At 36.8% G+C, this 15,506-nt stretch overlaps 1 protein-coding gene across 6 annotated transcripts in view; it reads left to right on the forward strand.

Annotated features, from left to right (window-relative positions):
• The window catches only part of CARMIL1 (capping protein regulator and myosin 1 linker 1), a 396,768-nt gene that overhangs the window by 322,027 nt on the left and 59,235 nt on the right, over positions 1–15,506 (forward strand). For all 6 annotated transcript variants that reach the window (XM_072603992.1, XM_072603993.1, XM_072603997.1 and 3 more), the window contains exons 27-29: positions 3,561–3,736; positions 9,947–10,034; positions 12,224–12,373. In XM_072603992.1, coding sequence (XP_072460093.1) covers positions 3,561–3,736; positions 9,947–10,034; positions 12,224–12,373 — 414 coding nt within the window. The remainder of the gene's footprint in view (positions 1–3,560; positions 3,737–9,946; positions 10,035–12,223; positions 12,374–15,506) is intronic.

Genomic DNA, 15,506 nt, shown 5'->3' on the forward strand with positions numbered 1-15,506 from the left:
CAAGTAAAAAGGCAGGGGAAAAGGAAACAGAGATTTGTATGAAATAACAAGTGGGCCAGACATCTAGACTATAGAGAACATAGGATGAAAAAGGTAAGAAGGAACCAAGTTATGATGAGTTTTATAAGAGTCAAAGAAGAATTGATCCTAGATGTCATCAGTAGCCCCTAGTATCTGGGAGGTGACATTGTTATTTTGGAATATCACTTTGGCAGATGTAAAAAAAGATGGACCAGATTGGGGAAGAGACTTAAGGGAGGCAAACCAATTAGGAGATGAAACCTAGAACTAGGGTATTGACTTTATGAATGGAGGGAATAGGTCAGAAACAAGAGATGTAGAGATGGGAAGGAAAAGATTTGACAGCTACTTGGTTGTATGGGATAGATGAGATGAAGAAGTCAAGGATGATATGAAGGTTTTGAGCATGGGTCACTGGGAGAGTGGTGGTAGTCTTTACACAATAGAGAAGTTCAGAAGCGGATCATGTATGGAAGGAAAAAGTTCAGTTTGGAGCATGTGAAGTTTGAAGTGCCTACAGGATACCCAGTTGAGAATAGGCAATTGGTGTTATGACACTGGGGTTCAGATGAGAGACTTAGGCTGGGTATATAAATCTGGGAATTGTCAGCACACCACTAGCTGATACTTCAATCCATGAGAGTTGATTAGATCCTTGTGAGAGAGTGTTGAGAGAAAAGAGGGTCCAGGACAGAACAATGGAGAATGTCCTACAATTAGCGTGAATTTGATGAGGATCCATCAGAGGAAGACTGAGGGGTGGTCAGAAAGGTAGTAAGGGAATAGAGAGAGAAGTGTCACAAAAAGAGGGTGTGATCAGCAGAGATGGAGATTGAGGGGGAAAAACCTTTAATTTTGTAATTACAGGTGGTGATGGATAACTTTGGAGAAAACACTTTCTTTTGGATGATAAATTAGGAAGGAAGCCAGGTTGCAGAGGATTTAGAAGAGAGTGAGAAGAGAGGAAGTGTTAGTAATTTTTTTCAAGGAGTTTAGCTGAGGAAGGAAGGAACTTGAGAATGTTGGGTCAAGTAAGGGTATTTTGAAGGATGACTTTTTAAGGATGACAGCAGCCTACAGGCAGCAGAGAAGGAATCAGTAGATAAGGACAAGTTGAATATTAGGGAGTGGAGACAATCTGCTGGAGAAGATAGAGGGGAACAAGATCCAAAAATGTTACCTGCTCATCAAAACCTGGAGTGAAGCTGGCCGTTTGGGATGTTATTAAGGGTAGTGAAATGATGAGGGGAGAAGAGGGAGCTCTCAGCAGATGGCCTCAATTTTTCCACTGAAGTATGACAGGAGGTTCATAGCTGTAAAGTGGGTGAAGAGGGTAGTATAAGTGGTAGGAGTATAAGGAGAGAGGAAAAGTTTTGGCACAGCTTATATGATGAATGGGATAGAGAATTTAATAAGAAAGAGCATGAAGAATACTATGATCCAAGACACCTCTGAAGGACTTCTGATGAAAAATGCTATCCATCCCCAGAGAAAGATCTGATAATATCTAAATATAGATTGAAGCATACTTTTTTTTGCCTTCTTTATTTTTCTTAAGATTTTTTTTGTTTTACAACATATGAGTATTATAGAAATGTTTAGTATGACTGCACATGTATAATCTATATTGAATTGTTTGCTTTCTAAATGAAGCAGAGGAGGGAGGAATAAGAGGATTTGGAACTCAAAAGTTTAAAAATGAATGTTAAAAATTGTTTTTACATGTTAGGGAAAATTAAAATACTAAACAAAAGAAAAAAAAGAGCATAAAGTTATCTTGCTGCAGTGATTGGTGATAAGACCAAGATGCAAGGGATTTGGTAACAGAAGATGGCATGGAGTAGAACTTGTTCTCCATAGTGTCAAGACTGGAAAGAGGAGGAGAGTATATATAAATATTTATTAATTTTTTGAGTGCCTTTTGTAGGAGTGTCTATATATTGCATCTTAATCATATAGCCGGACATTGCTAAAAAGGACCTTGGAAATGATCTAGTCTAAATCAATCTTTAGTTTTAAGAGTGACAAAAAGAGAGGTCTGAGACATTAAGTGGCTCAAGATTACTCAGCCAGCTAGTAGCAAAACTGGTGGCAGAAACTTAAGCTGCTTGTTCCCACTATACCCCACTGTCTTCCTTTGTAATCACTGTCATCCATGGAAGTTTTTTGGAAAGCATTAGACTGAAAAGGCATGAGATATGATTACAGGAGCAGTGAAATTGCAGTCAGAGAATCTAGGTTGTAGTCCTGGCTCAGTTATTTACTACCTTTTAGGACCTTGGACAGGTTACTCATCCATTCAGTGACTGAACATGATGGAGGCGGGGGGGGGGGGAGGGGGAGGTGTGTGATGGTGGTTATGGTGATTATAGCTGGCATTTATGTAGTTCTTTAAGATTTGCAAAGCACTTTACAAATATTGTTGATTTTATCCTTATGACAGCCCTAGGAAGTAGGTGCTATTATAATCTCTGTTTACAGACAAAGAAGTTGAGGTAGATACAGGTTAAATCATTTGTCCATTAAGTACCTGAACCAGAATTTAAATTTCAGTCCTCCTCACTCCAAGTCTGTCTATTACATCATCCAGTTGACTTTAAAAGATCTGTAAATGTCCTTCCAGTTCTGAATCCTGTGGCTAAGAAACATGAAGCCAAAGCAAAGAGTAGTTGTCATGAAGTTATTAAGAAATAGGATGATTTTTTATCTTCCTAAAGATATTTTCTAATGTTTGGTCCTAAATGGAATGTGCTAAAAACAAACCAACCAACAAACAAAAATCCCTAGCCTTTTCTTTTCTTCTTTGTTAGAAAGGTTGAGCTTTCTTGGAATAATGTCTTGATTTCTTTCAGTGATACTTCTGTTTTATAAGAAAGTAGAATTTAGAGTTTTAAACATTTCGCTGTTCAAAATGATTATAAGAATGAAAATCTGAGTTCCTGGAATTTTGTTTTACTTGATACCTAGGGGACATTATTTTATAAATCATAAATCTGGAAGCAATTTTTCATTTTCTTTTAACTCACCTGGCCACAGGTAAAGAATGATTTAACTTACCCTGTTGCTATGTTGGGTTTCCACAAGAGTCCTATCTCAAAAAATCTAAAACCACCATTATACCCTAAGTGCTTATTTCTAGAATGCTGTTTTCGAAGTATCTTGGAGAAAAAGCTTGAAAGTGGTACCTTGGGCTATGAATGCTGCTTTTTAACATTTTTAACATTTCTGTCATGAAGTACAGCTGAAACTTGTTTAGAAATGCTTATAGCTTGTTTCTTCCTAGCATATGGCAGATTTAATCTTGTTATTATATGCAATCAATGACCATTTGGAAGTAACAGGCACAGTGGGACCACCCAGATTAATACTTCACATAGCAGGATTCTGTTATCCTTTTCATTTTTGACTTTAAGGCATGTAACTACTATCAAAAGTCTTCACAGTCACACATAATGACTTTTCAGTTTTATGGAAGTTCTGTTGTGATGCACACTTCTGGTGTCCTGATTCCTTTCCCCTCTACTTGTGCTGCATTACAGGCATTACTTGAATCCATGGTAGATGCTGCTGAAGATCTTTGCCCCAATGTGATGAAAAAGACCAACATCCGACAAGACCTGATTCATGCCAGCACTGAAAAGATTTCCATCCCACGTACCTTTGTTAAAAATGTCCTATTGGAGCAATCTGGAATCGATATTCTTAACAAAATTAGGTTGGTTGAAAATTCTGATAATTAGGATGTACAGTTTCTCATTTCCTTATGTACAGTGAGCAATAAGATATTTCTTTGTATGTATATATGTGTGTTTATACATATTCACACACATATACAATGAGCGATGAAATATTTCTTTGTGTTTGCATATCTAGTACATATTAGATATATACACATGGATCTAATTAGTAGGCCCAGTGTGTGGACCTACGTAAATTTCAGTATCATTTGTAGATTTGCTTTTATCTGCTCTTTTGAGTTTTGATTTTTACACATGTGTGTCATATTTACTGCTTATGATCTTTTAACATTTTGCCTTCATAAATCATTAGCCTGAGGAACACCAATTTGTCATAGGAGATTGAAATAGTAGGTGTAAATGTGCATTTCATCAATGGATAGAAGCCCACTACAATTTCAGTGTAGCCTCTCAGCTCTTTCAGTACACACATAGTATTAAGTGACATTACATATATGCTAAGATGACCTTTTTGGGAATTTGCAAAAGTTTCCCTTTTGGTATTTAGAAGCTTGTTTTAAAAGCAGTTCTCACAAAGACATTCCCATTTAGTATTTTCAGTCACCACAAACCTTCTTCAAGTTATTTACTAAAATACCCTGGTGATTGCAATTTGATCCCAATTAATTCTTAGTTAAGATCTTTGTTAAGGAGATAATGATCAATGAAAAACATAGATTGCTTAAAACACAAATAATTTAATTACATGACTTTTTGTGATTAATTACAAGCTTCACTACCAATCCTTTATAAGAATGAAAAAATGAGCTAAAAATGACAGTCTTTGGGTTTTATTCTAGTGACAACTGACTTTTATGTAGGACTTTCTGTTTTTATTGTCTTGGTCCTTAACAGTGCTGAATCAGGCACTTTAAGTATTCTTATTCCCATTTTTCAGGTGAAGAAACTGAGGATCAGAGAAGTTAAGTCATTTGTCTATGTTCATATTGTATTAGAGGTGGGATTTGAACTCAGGCCCCTCACTCTTTCTATTATATCTTGCTGCCTTTCCTTCCTGATCCCATTTAGTTGGTTAGTTGATGGGCAAACAAGCAATTACATCACCATAGGGACATTGTTGTTGTGTTTGTCCTTCCCTTTTGAAGAGGACCATGCCATCAGGGAAATGATGACATGACTTGCAGTTGACTTTGATTTGAAGGAGGGAGGACTGTACAAGGTCACAAACCTCACTTTCTCCTCCAGAGCCATCTGGGTTCAGTGGCCAGATATTCATCAGGGTGACTGGAGATGTCCTTGGCCCTTTTAGGCTAAGGCCTTTTTCAAGTTCTTACTTTGACTGATGTAATAATGCCAGTTCAGTGAATAGGCCTCTTTAAGAAGTGAGTCAAAGAAGGACCCCTTTAATTAAAAAAAAAAAAAGTCAAGCTTGAAGGGGAATACCCTCAGTGTTGCTGGTCAAAAGAGAAACAGTTACTATTGATATTCACTCTGAGTCAGAAGGGCCCAAAAGATAACCATTAAGTGGTGCTTGGGCAGGGACCTATTGTGGTCCAATCTATGAGCCCCAGAGTGAAATGGGCTTAAGATTAGGTGGAAGGAGAGGAGGAAGGGAGGAAGGGAAGTAGGGAGGAAGAAAGCTAACAATCTAACTAGTAAACACCAAGTAAAGTGGGCAGCTTCCAGCCATCAAAATTTACCTTCTTTTGAAGAGAAGAAGAGGGACAAGGAGAGGAGGAGCTGACTTACCCAACTGGCTGGGTCCTCATTCAGGCAGCTCAGACAGCTCACAGGTTGTGTTTGTCCTTTGTTTTTTAAGAGGACCATGATATCAGGGAAATGATGACATGATTTACAGTTTGATTTGACTGAGGGGGTGCTGTGTGAGCTCACCAGCCTCACTTTCTTCTCCAGGGCCCCCTGGGTCCAGTAACCAGATATTCGATGGGATGACTGGAGATGACCCAGAATGCAATGGGAGACCTTGGCTCTTTTAGGCTAAGGCCTTTTCAGGTTCTCACTTTAATTGAGGTAACACCCTTGACTCACCATAGGTACACAGCAGGGAAAGAAAGGACAAGGCATGTCAAATTTCTACAGTGCTTTAAAATCCTTTCCATGTGACATTTCTGTGCGACTGTCAGTCCCCATAGTATTAATTTCATTGTGCACATGTGGGAATTGAGATTCAGAAAAATTTAAAGACCTCTTAGTGATCCAGTGTGCCAGAGTCAGGATCTGAGCCTAGGTCTCTGGTATATTTTCTAGTGTACCAGGCTGCTCTGGTCCTTGATAGTTGAGAATATACTATACATTTATCACTTCCACATTGCAGGGGTTAGGGGTGCAGTGTTCCTGAGATTTGGAAAATCCACATAAAATTTTTTGGGTATCCCTTCATACCAGAGAAGAAGTCTGAATCTTTTCTTTTATGGGGCATTTATAGTACCTTATTGTAAAATTTGGGTTAAGTATTTGGTCAAATGTTCAGTGTTGTCTACTGACCTTTGCATGTCACCTGTATTTTCTGCAAAACTCCCCAAAAATGCCCTTTTAGTTTTTTATGCCGACACAAGATATATTAAAACTGTAATAGGGAAAGTCACGATGTGGAAGGGATAACTGTATTTGTAATTTAAACAGTCCAGTTTGGAGGAAATGGTAATTCTGCACTTATGAGAATGTCTCGCGTTTAATATATTGCTTTCAATGACATTCTGTGATGCTTGATTGTGAAGAGAAAAGGAATTCACCAAGGTTAATGAAGTGATTTTTAAAAATTCAAAGTCCTGTGTGGAACTATAGACGTGTCACCAAGCCAATATTCACAGCACCTACAGTGACTATGAATATGCCAGCATAGTTCTGAATTGCAAAGTATAACAGACTCTCCATATAGAAGGCAGAAGAAAAACATTTATTCAAACACCAGAAAGTCAAATCCATCTTAGTAACCAAAACGTCTATACACATTATCAGGCCTTCCGATAATGAACACCCTCAAACAAAATGCCCTTCTCTCACACATAGCCAAAAAGAAAAAAAAAGAAATGATGAGCCAGTTGAGATGTTATAGAAACTTTATAATGTCCATTATGTAGTGTTTTCAGATTCTTAGTCTTACCAAGATTGGGAAGCAAGATGATTATAGTAGAAAGAGAACTCTCTCTGGAGTCAGGAGATAACAGTTCAGTTCTCATCTCTGAAGTTCACTTCCTGTATAACCTTGGATACAATTTCTTAACCTATATAGGGGTCAGCTTCTTCATGGGTAAAATATGTGTTTGCCCCCTAGGGGGCTTTGGAATGAACCAAGTGGGTGGTAGTAGCCGAAGGTGCCATTGTGGGGCACTGAAAATAAGAGGACTATGGAAGCATAAAGAAAGAAGAGAAGAGAAGAAAATTTTGAAAAACTGTTTGTACATGTTTCATCTCTATTGTGTAACAGAATTAGAGTCAGACTGATTACATTATTTTCCAAATAAACTCACAAAATGTAAGTTATAACCTATCAGTGGTCAAGTCTGCTGACAGGTCTTAATGAGCAAGTGTTGGCAGGCAAGCATGTTACACATTGTTGGGAAGTCCAGCATGCAGTGGCAGGAATTGTTGACAGTATGATACTATACAATTCCATGACACAATATTGCACCATCAAAATTTCAATGCAGAAAAAAACCCCAAATTTACAATAAATTATTAAATTTAAGATGCATCATTTTTTTTTAACTTTAAACAATTTTGTTACGCAAAGGTCATCACATAATTGGATATTTCTCTATTTTGTACACAATTTTAATTAATCTTCATCTGCACAGAAAGGCTGCTTCTGAACTTTCCTTCTACTGATGATGGCCAGTTCTAAAATTCTGATTTAACAGAATAATAGTAAAAATGCCTCAGCTGGTTTAAGTTGAAAGCAGAACATTCGTACATGAATCTTGCACCCAGTATTAGGAATGTACAAATGTCTTTATTCAAAAAATATAAAATAAATTATCTTTATCATGGATAATGACAGCAGTAAACCATTACATATTTTGTCATTTGAAACCAGTAACGGATGGTTATAGTGATTTTCTTAAACATCAGCCTTTACTTCAGTCCTCTCTTTTGTTACCTTGGGACTTCCCCAACTTTGTTCAGTGATCACAGTTCTTCCCTTTGGCCCCATAGTAACAGCAACTGCTTCAGCTAAAAGATCTACACCTTGAAGCATTAAGGTTTGGGCATCTGCTGCAAATTTGACGTCTTTAGCATAAGCACATGTCAGGTGGGGGGCCAGTGCCCCAGACCCTGGCCTTATCTGGCGAAGGACTGTAGACAACTGGAGCATTTCTGCGGGGGCAGGCAGACGAGTAAGGTGCAGATCTGCAGGAACAAGTCTGCATCATTTTTTTTTAATTTATTTTTTTGAAATGACTCATTTTTTAAAAATGTTAAAGGGTTAAAGAAAGTAGATTTGGGGGGAGGGGAGCTGAGTAATTTTTTTTAAAGGGGTGGTAGGCCAAAGGGTTTTGGGAACCTTTGGACTACATGGACTTTGAGGTCCCTTCCAACTCTAAATCTGTGACTTGAATGCAGTTTTTATTTTGTGCATCAGTCTACTACACATATACCCACACACATGTACATGCTCTCACACACCCGTGTGTTGCCTTGATCTATTTTCCACAAAAACGTTACAAGCTTCAGCCAGCTGAGACAAGTAAATCATAAACTCAGTGTCCAGCCTGTAGGAGAATAATTACTGAGGCACGCATACAGATTCATTTTTTGCAGAGACTTTTCCTTTTTAGCACTGCCATCTGAAGGGTACAACTGAACAAAATTCTTTTTACCTCAATGAAAAAAATGAAAAGCTTTCTTTTTATATGTGGGTTGTCCCTGTGAGCTGAGGAAAAAATAGCAAAAGGTATGACAAAGCAAACATAAAGACTTTATCAGGGATACTTAATGAAGTCTTTGTTTTTTAATTTAATCTTTAGCCTGGAATGACTTAATCTAAAACATCAATGAGTTAGTGCTTTCAGTTCTCTCTCCTTGCGCTGCCAAAGAACTTTCAAGGCCTAAATGTCTTTGTATATGTTATTGCCCTTGGGTTAGAAGAGATTTTTGCCTGATAAGCATAGCTGTGTTCCATTTTAGTTTTATATGATACTATTATTATTACTGTTTCAGTGTATCCTTTGCCTTGCTAGGAAGATTAAAATACCCTATTGATTTCAGAAGCTGGCTGAATTTATTCAGCGGTATTGGGGTTTGGGGCTACCACATGGGTTCACATCTGTGAATGTATAGGATCATTCACAACTGAAAACACTCATGGATGTATATTCCTCATAAAGGCTAAACTGTGAAACCGCTACCTAAATTATCAGCCGTCCAACGGGAATTAGAAGGATTAAGCTTCCTTGTTACCGAAACACACAAGCCATGCTCTGATGCTTCTGAGCCTTCTTCCAGAGGACAGAAAACAAGAGAGCCACTGAAATCGAACATTAATGCTTTCACTGAGCATTTTAGACCTGGGGTGCAAAATGTTGATGCCTCTTACTAGGACAAGACGAGACATGTCTCCCCCAAAACTCTCTTTTTAAACAGAAAACCAAGGTCCAGAGAAATGAAGTGACTTGTCTCAGTCTGCACAGCAAGCCAGTAGCAAAGACAGAAGGAGAACACTTTGTTCTAGACTAAGCCTGTCTTTGGAAATGCCCCCCTACGCAGGTGTGCAAGATGGCCAAGATTAGCAAGGGTGGAATACAGTATCATTTATTTTGTAAAACTGAGCAAAACAGAGACCAGGAAGGAGTGTGGGTATTAAGGTAATAACCAAGGCTTAACAAAACCAGACTAGATTTTCTTAATTTATTCCAGACCTGGTTTGTTTTCACTCTTGTCAATGGATGAATTGTTCCCCAGCAAATTGAACATATGGTCCCTATTATGTTTGCCTTTAACCAGATGTTTTTTATTTCTAACATTAAATCTTGAGTTTGGAAATTGCAAAGGCAGGTTGAAATTGGTAAAGAAAGTCAGTTACTTTTGTGTTTATTGCAGTATTTAAGGATTATTTTTAGAAGTCCCTTGCCCTGCTCATACATTCTTATATTGCATTTTCAGAGATGGTAACTGGGTCACTGATCATATCAGCCCAGAATCAAAACTGGGAGTTCCCTTGTACAAATTAAAATGATTCTCTATCCTTCTTTTCCTTTTTCAAACAGTGAAGTGAAGCTGACAGTGGCCTCTTTCCTCTCTGATCGAATTGTAGACGAAATCTTGGATGCCCTTTCACACTGCCATCATAAACTGGTGAGTGCTGGCAAAATTTTGAGCTGAAAATATACATGGTTACAAGATGACTTTACAATACTTCTTAGCTTCTGTATAGCTTTGTAGATACACTTTCTTCTTCTCAATCACAATACTGCTAAATATCTTACCCAGTTTATGAATTATGCAGTCCCAGGTCATGTTCAATTTTTTAATTATCCAGGCTTTTGCTTTCTTCCTGCTACCTGCATTCAGCCTATTCCATTGATTGGGAGTGCCTTTACTAGACTACAGGGAGAGGAAAAAAAAATAGACCAAATACAGAGTTACTGCTATTTGTTAGTAACCTGGATCAAAATGTTTAGTAAGGGATGACCAAAGCTAGAAATCAGACTAGTCTTTTTATTTTCATTAAGCTTTGCTCATCTTGTCCTACATGTGGATATTTAAGAATAAGCTATACTTTAAAGTAAGGAAGAAGATATAATTTTTAGATGTGAATAGAAAATGCGTACAGTAAAATGGACATGTTCAAAGGAGAGATTTCTGACTTCTGAGTGGAACATTAGGAGATGCTACAGAGGTAGAAATTTAAATTTTGTGTATGTAGAAACTAGAGTTCATAACAAAGTAAGGGATTTCACTTCCATTATTAGGATATATAAGAGATGATTTTCAAGAATTTTGTATCCACTACCTTAGAACTCAGAGATTCCCCTGAGGCATAGCTGAAGTTTAACAACTCTGGTTGTAGCCTGACACTTGAATACTAAAGATAATATAATGAAGTGGAAACCTTACAGGCAAGTTATGGTTTATAAAAAAAGTTTCTTCCCGTGAAGAAATTTCAACTGTGTACATAAGAGTTGAATATGAATCAACAGTCTAGACATGGAGTAGTGTAACTGTTGGGGGATAGGAAAGGATCAGACCATAGGATTTAGTGTAAGAACATAAAGATTACCATTCTCAAAACTCCAGGGGAGTTTTATTACATTTATTTTCTAGTGAGAAAAATGAGTCCAAATGGGGGAGGAGGATATAGTTCAACCAACCATGAATAAGAAAATTTGCTATTTGGCCTTTCCAATTGAATCTATTTTCCATAAGCAAAGAATAAACAAGTAGTACTCTCGTCACAAGCAGGTTTTAAGGTGGGGTGTGTGTGTATGCGTGTGTGTTACCCTTCCAAAGCATACCTCAAAGTTCATTTATGACACAAATGGTATATCATCAAAACATACAGATGAAAAATGTCACTCTTTAATACTGGGCATTTCCCACTGTGGCATCTAAGTGTTTGACTACACTTTTTACTTTTCATGTTGAATTTTGGTAGTTTGTCTTTTTTCATGTGTGTGTTTTGGCCTTGAGGAGAGTTTTAACCACTGAAGAAATGTTGACCTTTCCACATAGTTCAGAAACATTTTTTTTTACCTCATAGAAAAATAATTCTTTGGAAATATTTTCACTTTCTTGAATTTCAATTTAATGTCAGTTCTTCTGGGTTTGGAAGATTACTGGGGAGAGCATAATTACTGTAATAAAGAAAAAGTAATTTCAAACTGAAACTTACTTGTTGAAGTAAAGTTTGGAAAGCGTGAAATTCTCTCTGCTTTATCCCAAAGTACCCAAAGAATGACTTGAAATTGCTTTCCTCTCCTTTCACCTCAAAATTCCATAGAATAGACTAGTCTTAGCTAGTGCATAGTTCTTATCACGACATCTTCCACATCCTGCTGTTTGATTACACATTTAGCACATTGAACCAAAACGGAACACTGGCAATTCATGGTGTGTATCTCAAATTACATTCTTAACATGAATTAATTAAAACCAACAAGTAGTTTATGAACCGACAGTAGTTAAAACAAGAGCTGCTAGTGATTTTCTTCCATTTGGATCTTGCTTTATTGAAGTAAGAGTTGAAGTCATTTTTTCCCTCAGTCAACACTTTTTCAGTACTCAGCATAGAGATAAATTGCCTCACAACAGGTTCCTAATAAAATCACTGAAAGGAGAATAGCATTTGTATTCTTCCCATGGGAGATAGGGATATGGCAGAAGCAAAAACTTACCTTAGTATAGGAATATTTATTCGTCACTACCTGCCAATCTTGCTCCATCTAGTGGAGGACGCCCACAAATGTCCCAATAGCCAAATTTTCCTGCTCCTCATCTTTCAGCCTCACCCTGTGCATTTTTGACATGTTTTCCTCTCGTCCTAGGCTGACCATTTTACCAGGAGAGGCAAACTGCTTCCTCATCAAGAGTCCTTGGAGATTGAATTGGCTGAGGAAAAGCCAGTTAAACGCTCCATCATCACTGTGGAAGAGTTGACTGAAATAGAACGTTTGGAAGACTTAGATACCTGTATGGTAAGACAGGCTCCTTTTAGCAACAATTATGCTGCATTCTTGCCTCACCTATTTGGCTCTTTTTTACTGGTTTAGAGTTTCGTCTTTGCAAAAACAGGAAAAACAAATAGCTATGGAGAAAGTCTAGCTTATTTCCATGATAGATATATTCCTAAATGAAAGAGTGAAATAAAGGGATATGAGAACATTTGACCTGAATCCAGTATGACAAGTAAGTCTTTTTTAGCTCTCACATTCTTTCCTCTGAAACCTGTTTTTCTTCTTCAAAATGTTTGCAATTCATATGGTTCATTCACCCTTGGCATGGTCCATCAAGTTGAAGCATTATTGCACAGTTGTCTAAGCATTTTTTTTAAAGTAGATTACTAATAGCATGGTGTTTATCTGATTCTCCCAGAAAGTCCTGACACTTTCTGTCCTATCTTAAATTCAGTAATTACATGTCTACCTATGTAGCTAGAGTGTATAAGTGTGTGTATATGCATATATAATGTATATGTCTGTGTATATGTATGTAAATGTATATGTACACATGTGCATCTACATGTATATAGCTGTGTGTACACACACACACACACACACACGGTTTGTTTTTGTTTTTTTTTTTACTCCAAGATAGACATTTTCCTCAAGTTATTGAGTTCATTATTAATATATTTATTGCAATACAATTATTATCAGTAAAAACAGTTGTGATAATAGTTTTTGCCCTTTTAATCCACAGATTTGAATATGATTACTTTTTTTAAAGACAAAACTATTCAACTTCTAAGTTAAGTGAGTAGGTGGTAGAAGACTGATATTGCTACATCTTTCCTATATAGGTGTGTACGTTTGTCCTTATAAAAGTTAAAACTGCTTTTCCTAGAAACTGTGTTAACTTTCAACTCAGCATGTACTTTTTATTTTTTTTAACTTTTAAAAAATCTTACCTGATGTGATCAATATCATTTATTTAGCCATGAGAACTAATGAGGTTAATGTTTTGTAGAATATTAGTGATAGAGTTCTGACCTTCAATGAAGATTGAGAAAAGACAAATAATTCTCTTTATACAAATAAGTATTGATGAATGTGCAAAGAATTAAGCAGAAGAGCAGGTTATATTAAGAGAATTGTTATAAATTGTTATAAATGGCTTATTGGAGTGCTGCTTCCTCTAGCTAAGGCTTGATAGAAATGTGTTTGTTTGTTTAGATGTGAACACAAGGATTTTGACTTTTGTGTTTGCATTTAGGAGATCACATATCTTACCACATCAATTACCTTAGTCTCTCAGGATCTAAAACATAAAATGACAGGAAGCAACTTTTTGACACCCTCAGCTGTCCCTACCCCCACCCAAAAACATGGGAGTGAAGAAGAGAGGGTTTAAATAGAAACCAAAAGTGAGCCATATAACACTATCTGTTCTCTGCTGCAATTAAACTTCTAAGTCCAGAAAGAATCAGGGGGAAAGTTTGTAAGCTGGCCAATATTTTGTTGAATCAAATAGTTGTGGGTTTTTGTTGTTTTTTGTTTTAAGCCTAAATGGAAGACTACTTAGTTTTCATGAGGAAACCACTCTAACTACAAGTTTGTTTAAAACAGATTCTGTTTAGTTTGGCTTTAAAATGTTGAAGAAAAAAGGTGTGTCCACTTTAGAAAATGGGGAGATTACAAAATGCAGATGTAAGACACATCAAGACTAGCCAAAAATGTAGCTGTTTCTGTTTTTGTCTGAGAGTAGATATCCATGAGACAGAATATTGTTTGATTGAATGATAGAAAGTAATTTGGAGAAGAAGGGGACTACACACCTCACCCCCAGAAACTTTCTTAAGGCTATTAAGTTGTAGAACAGTTGCTGATTTGCCCTGGTTTAGGAAATTTTCTCACCCAGAGCTCTGCACATTTAGAATATGAGAGAAGAAGAGGGAAAGGAAAAGTTGGAGAGAGGGAAGGAGACAAAGCACATGAGAGAAAGAGCATAAAAATATGGAAAGTATCAAAATATTTGTAAAGAAGTGGAGTTTATAATGATGAAGTTAAAGTATACCCAGAAAACATTTTTTATTTTTTCTTTTAACTCTTACTCTAATTTAAAATGTTAAGTGTATAAGTGGAAATTGAGCATTTCCATTTCAGTAGCACCCTCCCCCATCATTAATTCTTTCATCTATGGAAAGTGGAGTCTCAGATTTATTCTACTCCCATGATAATCCATGGATCAAGTTTCATCACTGATTAGTGAAGCAACATCCCCCCTTTCCCTCAGCTAAATTCCCACTAATAGCCACATAGAGACAGAAGAATACTCTTCAGAATGAATGCCCATTCACCTCTAGGAACCAAACACAAGGCACTGGGTCCTGGGCCAGTAGCCCTGGTCAGAGAACACACTCAATAGAAGATGCACATTAAATATCAAAAGTTTGAGGCTAAGCATATTCTCCAGTCCTATGAGAATGGCATTCTTCCAATGACAGTGCAGGATACAATATACCTGCTTTGGTCCTAAACGAGTAGACAAAGAAGCTACTCATCAGTCCTTATGATACCTCCTATTACGTAATGAAACTATGGTCTATGTGGATACAATGAAAACTTTAAAGTGCTAAATAAATATAAGCTAGAATTACATGGTAATTTATCATATCCAAGCCCAAGTCCATGGTCAGGACTTCTATCCAGTCCGTAGGTGAACTACCTGTTATCAGTACAACTTTGTTCAATTACACTCTTACTCTTAGAGTTTAGCATAGATAAGCTATTACTTTATGGAGAGGGTGTTACCTTATTAGACTGTAAGCTCCTTGTGCCAAGGACTGTCTTTTCATTCATTTATTCCAAACTTGACAAACAGCAAAAAAAAACCATGCATTTCTATATACAAAGTAAAACAGGAAAACAAAGGATTTTACTTGAAACTGGGAATCTCTATTATGTACAGGTTGCTTTTCTTTTTAAGTCAAAATGTCTTAATGAAGAATTCAAAGATTCCCTAAAGGATCTGTGGGTAGATTTCAAGAGGGTCACTTAACTTGGATGCAAAAAAAAAAGTCACAGCTTTGTTTTTACTGATTTCTATCTGAAATTTAGCATTTCCTTCTGTTATAAACTTAAAAACAAAAAAACTTTTTTTTTTCTGAGA

Source organism: Notamacropus eugenii, chromosome 4 (genome assembly GCF_028372415.1).
Source record: "Notamacropus eugenii isolate mMacEug1 chromosome 4, mMacEug1.pri_v2, whole genome shotgun sequence".
In the NCBI taxonomy this organism is placed as follows: domain Eukaryota; kingdom Metazoa; phylum Chordata; class Mammalia; order Diprotodontia; family Macropodidae; genus Notamacropus; species Notamacropus eugenii.